Genomic DNA, 8,652 nt, shown 5'->3' with positions numbered 1-8,652 from the left:
ATGCATGACAAAAAAAACAAAGAACAAGATTTTCTGAGCAAAGTTGTGGATTAAATTTTAATTCCGAAGTGATTCGCAGATCAGTTTCTTCACAGATACAGAGTCTTCCCATTTTATTGGTGTCCCCCCTTCTTTGTACAAGGCTAGAAAAAGTTCACAGCAACAGCACAAACATACAAAATAGTTTTACCAAATTCATTGTGTTTTGTTTTTTCCTTCTTAAATACATCTGAGCCGCTGGTATGACGCCCAACCATAGCAAAAAACTGATCAAGTCAAATGTATACAATCTTATTTACACAAGGAGCATTTGATCAAAGTGCATTGAAGAGTCCTGATTGACGATCATGTCCAAAGGATGGGCAAATATGTACAGTGTTTACAAAAGCTGTAACCATGGTTATTTCACAAGCATCATAATAATAATAATAATAATAATAATAATAATAATAATAATGTAAGAATGCATTCTAAGAGGTGGTGATGGCAAGAAAACACTTAAATTAATGAAAGAAAACTTAGATTTGAGATATTACTGCCCAAACATGATCGTACATAAATATTCACATCTGAGGAAGCAACAAAATCTGGACCGCATCCTCTCCTCATTAAAGCCTTACTTCTAAAGGACCCTTGACCCCTCGTGTTTTGTGCAGTCTTCAAACATTCACCGTGTCAGATTCTGGGAGCCCAGATGAGGAGGAGATCAAACTGACAATTCATCCCTTTCAACTGTTGCGACACGATGCCAGCAAGCTTCTTAAAGAGGGCGGGACAAAGAAATGACTGGAAAATGTCTGTGGCCCAAAAATAACGGAAAAAAAAAAGAAAAAAGAAATCCTTACAACTTTGGATGTGGAATGAAACCAGTCGGGACAGAATTCATTGCAATATTTACATAATAAATAACATTTCCTCTTCACCACACACAGTGGTCTAATGTACTTCAGAAGGCATGTGGTCGTACTATAAGGTCTGCTGCTGCTGCTACGGTCAAGCGTCGGCACTGGAACGAGGCGGCGCGGTGTGACCGTGAAAAAATAAAAAAGACCCAACACGATCAGGATAAATCATCCTCTGTGCTCACTATCGAAATCTGGAGGAAGATGAAGGGAGGGGGAGGAGAGAGGAAGACCGGTTTAGAAATGCTCACAACAACAGCACTTTAAAGGCTCGTTCACTCCAAGCTGCACCGTCTGCTGCATTCATGAAGTAAGACAGTGTGCTGGTTTAAAGGGAAGGCGTGTGCTGCAGGTATTGAACTCATGTTGCCTTTTGAAACGTCTGCTGCAGCTGTGAGGGCGACAGCAGAGGCTCGTGTCCATCTTGTGGCCCTGGCCGGGCTTAGGTTAATCCGTTTAATCTGTATACATGCTTTGCAGACGGCCAACAATGAACATTAAGGATTACTACAGGCCACAAGGTCATGGTGAGAGTGGAGGTCATTAACATGCAGGCTCCATCTTCCGAAGCCTCGCTGGAATCATTTAAGCTGCTCAGAAACTGCAGCTCGTGGTTATTTTCACCTTTGCTGAGGAGGTTACGTGACTGGTTCAGTTCATTTGTTGGGAGGATTACACAAAACGCTGGCGAGGTGTATGAGGGGGTAAAAAAAAAAACAGACAGGCATTGTTAAGGACAACTTACAAGGACTCTTTACCAGTCCTTTACCACTGCCCACGCCTGGTTACCTACTGACTGAATGCATGTACAGTGATGGTATTGTTTGCATAAATAAGCAGCTGCATGTTTTAGTTACTCTGGTGATTGAGGCCATGGTTTATTTACAGCGCCAATAGTTTATGAGTAAATTGAGCTAACATTTTGTAAGTGATTGCTCACAACCTAAGGTGACAGGTGCACAGAGTTACTCCTGGGTTGTTTTTATTTGCTTAGAATCGTTTATTATTTCGATGCCTTGCACACCAACATGTGAATCAAAGCTCCGTCATTTAAACTGTTCCTGCAGCTCAGACCTTTACAAAGTTTCACCAACAAAATGTCTCAAGCTGAAATTTCCAAATTCCCAGTCTAAATTTTCATCTGGAACGAACTGTTAATCACTACCCTGAGTTAACGTTGTTCGTGGATTCTTCACTCACCGCGGGGTACGTGTGTCCTACATTGGCGCCGTGCCTCGTGATGTCAATGTTGAGGTCTTCTTCTGTGGTCTTCAGGTAGACTGGGTTGTCAAAGTTCATGCTCTTCTGGTTCTTCAGCTGCCAGTTCCTCCACATCAGGTAGCCGCCTGCTGCCGCCATCGCCAGTAGCACTGAGAGGAGAGACGAACAGTCAGGAGTCAAATCAACTCCCCCCCCAAAAAGTGCCAAGGATCTGAAATGAGGATTTTAATTAGTTTGCGCAAGTGTGTGGGCAGCATCTACTCACAGACGGGTAGTATGGCCCAGGCAGCAGCAGAACCTCTGGCTGTCGAATTCACTTGAATTGATGTGCTCACATTGGCTTCTGAAAGACAAAACAAGGCACATGCCAACAGCCAACAAGTTTAAAAACATTTCCTTAGACTTTGACTACCAGTTCGGTTTCCAATCAAGAAGCAGAATAAAGTGAAAATCCAAAATCATTTTGGCAACTGGTTTTTAATCTTTTAAAGAAAACAGCATCTGATGAGTCTTTCATTTCCCCAGTCTACTTTACCCAGTGTGTTCTTGTATCAGTGTCAAGTGAGGGCGGAAAAGCTTGGCTGAACGCAGTAACAGACCTCAGAAGAGAAAGTTGGATTTGCTCGTACTACCAGCTGGCCCCCTTTGTGAAACTATTAAATTCTTGCAACATGTCAACATTTTGGTTCAGAGTAAAATATTAAACTTCTGGCCTCATCCTTTCAATGAATTCATACCTTACCCTTCAAATAGCGTAAACCATCATTTTGGAGTGCTGACCGCATATGTGACAAAATCAATAGAGGTAATCAAAGTTCAATCTGTCCAAATCTTTGGTTTGATTTATTAAAGCTAGAACATCCTTAGCTTCACTTTGTTTACCAAATATCAGCTCCAATCATTATGCTGCAATAAATGTCTTGTCTACCAAATCAAAGCGAAACACACAGTCAAACAGTCTTTGTGTTCGAGAAGATTTCAGTCTGAGATCCAGGTTCGCTTGGATAAAGAGACTTTAGGGCATTTTGTTTAGCTTTTGTGGACAAAGTTATAAGCTCAGACTCCTCTTGTTCCATGTGGGACAGTTTTTTATAAATAGAATAATGGCTTAAATTCAAACAAAACTGTCAAGTTCTAAAATTCACCAGCATACATGGTTTTTAGTTTCTATAACGTGTCAAAAAACCCGTCAGGAGTAAAGTAGAAGCTCTTTAACTGCTTATTACAGTTTAAATAAAGCATTTCCATCAGCAGAAGAAAGTGTTTGGAGCTGCGTCAAACTAAACTACAGCCTGTGTCTTTATGGTAATGAAGGATATCAGAACAATGCAACAGTGTTTTGCAGCAACAATGGAGCTCAGTGACAGAGGAAGAGGATATAGCAGGCTTTGGATACTTGGGCATGATTTCATAGGAGGATTAATTCATTGTTCTGTCGTTTGTTGATAGTCTATTTTTCTTTCTTTGATTTTTGACATCCTGCAACACCTCATCTAAAAACAGGACATTAAGATGTTCAGGACTGCAAGACTTCTTTAACTCTTGGTGTAAGCACAAATGTTATGCTCTCCCAAGAAAGCTGAGATCAGTTTGAAAAGCAGCGTTGGGGAAGGAGGGGGTTACAGTCTGAGAATTGCTGATTCTTGCTTCTCTTGCACGACTTCATTTCTTGATGATGCCTGAAGGATTTGTGCTACAATCCCTTTGTGTTGCAGTAATATAACAGTCACGTCTTAATTACCAGATTATGCCAAACTTTAAATGGGAAAGTGATTCTAGTGATGAAGCTTCCTTGTTCCTGCCACTAGGTGTTGCTCATGTGCTGTGCTCTTAATAGTGTAATGAACTGTGGTTTAATCAGCTGAAACAGAGGCAAACAACAGCTTTTACCTCTAAGTACAGCATAAAAAACCCTCCATGGTCAAATTGCCTATATGAGATTCATGAGAACAAACTCCACTTTAGAAACGGGGGAGGATCTCATCAGCAGACCTCGTGTTTCTGATTAGGGTTGCTGTATGCATTTTTAGCATTTTACAGAGGATTAGAACAAAGTTCCTAAAGTTGTTTATGCAGTAATCACATTTTAGACCTTGTGAGTCTGATATGTTTGACACATGGCCGACAATTCACACATCCAACATGAGATGCCCGCTTTGTTTCCAACAAATGTTAAACATGCAACAAGAGACCTGAGAGGACTTCCTCACACACAGTCCTACATTACATTTATCTGCACAAAACAATGAACCCGAGATAAGAAGAAAAGCACATTTATGCAGCTGAGATTTAACAAAATTCTCAGCTCCTCAGGTTAAATTAAATTTTAACCTGAGGAGTGAAATAAATGAAATCTAGATAACATGACCTGAAAATCAAATTTAACAGCACAGGAGACGAAAGTGAACCAAAGTTGGAAGTAATCCTAGTTTTTGTTTTTTAATTAATAAACTAATAGATTCTTTGTCCCTTTGGATGAAATATTCGTTTTTTCTGTGCAAAATGTATAGTACTCAAATATATTTAGAGATTTATATCAGCTCATTAATGTACATGCGCAGATATTCTCAGACTAAGATTTCATCAGGTCAAGAGCGACTCGTCTAGAGTTACTGTGTCGTTTTGGCTACAGGTTACATCTGAGAGTTCAAAGTAGGCATTCTGTTAAGGAGCTTATTGACCTGCTGGATGTTGAGAGGGTGAGCAAATATTTTGTGGCCCAGGCATTTTCATATTTTGTTAAATACGTGTATACACAGAGCAGACTGTCCCTAGATTTGGGTTCCATAATTTATATTTTGGACAAAGCCAAGATGAGTTCCCATCATTTTCTGTGGGCAGCAATAAGGTGAACACTAGAGGAATGGACTCTAAAATCACTGAGCACAAATACCGCTGTACAGAGACACTGATGCAACAACTGCCCGTTACACTGCAGTTATGTGTCTGCAATTCTAATTCCTGCAAGCTTATCAACCAAGTGCGTTACAGTAATCGAAGGCCAATTAATCACATTTGAGAACTTACAGATTCATGGAACATTAATGGCCATCCTCTTTGCCTGTACCCGCATGAAAAGATGAATAAAAATACTTGAGAAAAAAAAATCCTGATTGATGTCATAATTCATGCATGACAGGGTTAGATAATTACAATGACACACGTCACACATCTATAGTAAAATTAAACGACCAGTGGGTGGCAGCGTATGGAGTGAGACATCAGTGTCCAATGTAGTGGTTTATGTGCAGGCATATCATCAGCACTGATACCAATACAAGAAAACAGCCTTTGAATAGCTGTCCACTGTAGTGACCACTATGCCTGAAAGGGTTAATATTGACACTTGCAGGCTACTTGACTACCTGAAATCAGCCCACTGTGTTAGATTAAAAAACAAAAAAAAAAAAAAAAAAAAAAAAACAAAAAAAAAAAAACACAAACACCGCATCTGCAGCACAAACAAACACAAAAACAAAAGCACAAGCTAGCATAACAGACGTGAAAAAATAAAAAGAGCAAGCCCCAAGCGGTTAAAAATCTCCACAGCACCATGGACACAAGAAACCTTTAATTTTGGCTTTAATCAAACAAAAAGCTGATTAAATGAGTAGGTTGGGGGAAGGATGGGCTGTACCCAAAAACATTTAAGTCAGATGTTCCCCAGTTAACAATTCAAATGAAAATGCCTCCTTGATCCATGGTGAGGGAGGAGAAAAGCCCGTTTTTGTTTTTTGGAATTCATTTTTGAACCAAGCACAACATTCTTTAAAGCGAGCCAGAGACAAACGCAGCGCAGCCAACAGTTTTACCTGAGGGTGGCTGTATTAGACCTTTCCCAGCATCCTTTGAAGGACCTTTGAAAGTAGGGTCTGTACAGAGAGAGCCAAGAATCATGCTTCACACACAACTTAACAGAGGGTGTCCTATTTTTAAATAAAAAAAAATAAAAAAATAAAACCCAAGCAGCACACATGCAAGTAGGCCTTCTTTGAATATAGACCAGATCTCAGGAGACTAAGCTAGTAAATAAATGCTCTGAAGCACTGATCCATTTTTGTTCAGTGAGAGGAAAGCCAAGCCAAGTAGAGAACCATCACAACAGCAGCAATGTCACATCTTTAGCATTACCCTTGTGGTTCTCCTGCTTAGATATGACGAATGCTGGACAAGTGAGAGGACGACTCAAAGGCAATTTCACAGATTCAAAGCTGCAGCGCACTATATAAAAAAAAAAAAAAGCATCAATCAGGACGTCTCTACCAGCATCTGTACAACCAGGAAGGACAGCTACAGCAACAATAAAACCTTTATAGCTGGATCAATATGATCTTGATTAGCAGAGGCAGCAGTGTTAGGATGTCTCAGGGCTTGAAATGAACAAGTCAGACTGAAAAAGCAATATTAACACAGTCAAGACCAAACTAAAGCAGTTTCCAAAACCTTTATCTACCACAAACACACTTTCAGATCAAATCACTCATAAAACTTGCAAAGATTAAAATTGGAATTGAACTGCAGTAACTTTGCGTGAGGGCCATTAATTCTTTTGTTTGCAATTATATTGACTCAGACGGCACAATATTTTTGGCCGTTATGATGCGACTGTCAGGTCGAAACTTCCCTTTTTCATAACAGACCACTTTTTCTATGACACTTGTCATATGTCATGAAGAAGGTGGGGCTAGCTGGATGGCTATAAGCCGTCAATGGGGAAACAAAAGCAAATGTATAATTGGGAAGCAAAATGTACACAGCTCTGGTTTTACATCATTAGGCTCAAATGCAGTCATTTTAGAAAAAAAAAACTCAGATTGCCATCATGAAAAACCTGCTACATACGTAACCCTGACCATTGACAGGTTGATCAAAGTCTCAGGTATGTTATACAAGCATCAGCTAACATAACCCCGAGCATAGCCTTAAGTAGAGATAAGCAATGTGCTACATGTGTCTGGTAAGCTCACCTTTTTCTTTCCAACACCAAATATCTCCTTTCCAAAACTACATCTCCAGACCCTAGAAAGGTTTTACACTCCAACATGTCAGTATGTCCCCAAACTCACACACAAAAAAAAGACAAAGCAAGCACCTGCAAACTAAGGCTCATCTTTGAGGCTTTGGTTCAACTTTACTTTTTGGGCAAACAGGAAAAGCCAGGAGCAAGCTTTCAGCCTTCGAATCTGCAGAAGGGTAAAGCACGTGTTTGCCACACTCCTTTGACTTTAATCCAATAATCAGTAAATTCCAAATGCAATGAAAACTTATGTGATAAAAGGCAAGGACATTTAGGAGTCTGTAAAACAGTGGTCTCAGTATGCATTTTGCTTAATATAAACAGCCTGTCATTTTTATAGGTTTGTGTATGAACGGCAAGAAAAAAAAAGCATATTTAATTAGACAATGTTTCATTCAGATAATTCAGAAATTTTGGATATAATATTGGCAGCTTTATAGAAAGATGGGACCTGTGATGAATGATACCAAATGATAAACAGTGGAACAAGTCTCAGCAGAGTTGGAAAATCCATGAAACGCACAGCATTTCAGCCTGAGATGGTGCAGTCTGAAGGAAAAAACACTCCCCAGTTGCCTCTAAAGACTGTTATACGAATCCCTCTGTAGTAGTTTGAGGTCCAAACCCTGAAGTGAAGAGCAATGCTCATTACTCTCTCTCCCCCTGTGCCACACTAACAAGATTAGGGCCGGTCCAAACTGCAGCTGCACAATACTCTACAGTTCCCCATTCGGTCCAGCTGCGACGGCTGTAAAATGGGATAAATGTGTTATCTGCTGGTTTAGTAAAGAGCAACGAGGCCTGTGACAACGAAGCCTTTGACTACGAGGAAGGTGAAGGCGCTTTTAGCAAGTGACAGGCATCCCATTTCAACTCCTCCCACACTATTCTCACTATTTATTAACAGGACAGACAGGCGTGAAAATACAGTTTCATATAAAGACATCAACAAAAAAAACTATATACAAACAGGTCTGTACAGAATCAATCTCATAGCTGCAAACACAGATGCCAAGGAGATAAAGACAAGTATGCACTTTCACATCCCGCCAGTCAGGGTGGTACTTTCAGTTATTAGAGTCTGGAGACAGCTTGAGGTTCCCTAACAGTCTATGAGATGGTGACTCAGGCTGCAGGGATGCTCACTACACGAAGGCCTTGTATATCTGCAAAGAACCCAGGCGGTAAAGTCTGCTGCAGAGCACCAGGAATTTATTGGTGCACAGTTCATGGCATCAAAGCTTTAATGACCCAAATGCCAACTGGGAATCTTCATAACCACAGTATTACCCACCACCATCATGCAGAAAACACTGTTACATACCCCTCTGCAACCCCAGCAGCATCAATCTGCATGCTCAGCAATGTCAGAGGCTGGACTAAAACTTTCTAACTACAGCAATGATAACTCCATGTTCTACCACCCTGACACTATTACAGCTGTGGTTCAAGCTTTTTCTGAATGACCCACCAAAAGCTGAATTAGAGCTCATGCCCCACACTTCAATTTTT

General features: G+C 40.3%; 1 protein-coding gene across 1 annotated transcript in view; it reads right to left on the bottom strand.

The window, feature by feature from the left end:
* vldlr (very low density lipoprotein receptor) overlaps positions 1–8,652 on the bottom strand; it is an 83,437-nt gene continuing 74,785 nt past the window's right edge. The window contains exons 26-28 of the mRNA XM_042220599.1: positions 2,389–2,466; positions 2,103–2,272; positions 1–1,096 (exon numbers count right to left, since the gene is read on the bottom strand). Coding sequence (XP_042076533.1) covers positions 1,061–1,096; positions 2,103–2,272; positions 2,389–2,466 — 284 coding nt within the window. The 3' untranslated portion in view covers positions 1–1,060. The remainder of the gene's footprint in view (positions 1,097–2,102; positions 2,273–2,388; positions 2,467–8,652) is intronic.

The sequence above is a fragment of the Haplochromis burtoni genome, unplaced genomic scaffold (assembly GCF_018398535.1).
Source record: "Haplochromis burtoni strain Fernald_Lab_line unplaced genomic scaffold, NCSU_Asbu1 Contig_51, whole genome shotgun sequence".
Taxonomy (NCBI): domain Eukaryota; kingdom Metazoa; phylum Chordata; class Actinopteri; order Cichliformes; family Cichlidae; genus Haplochromis; species Haplochromis burtoni.
The sequence above is the reverse complement of the archived record's forward strand: the minus strand, read 5'-3'. Positions and strand labels throughout refer to the sequence as shown.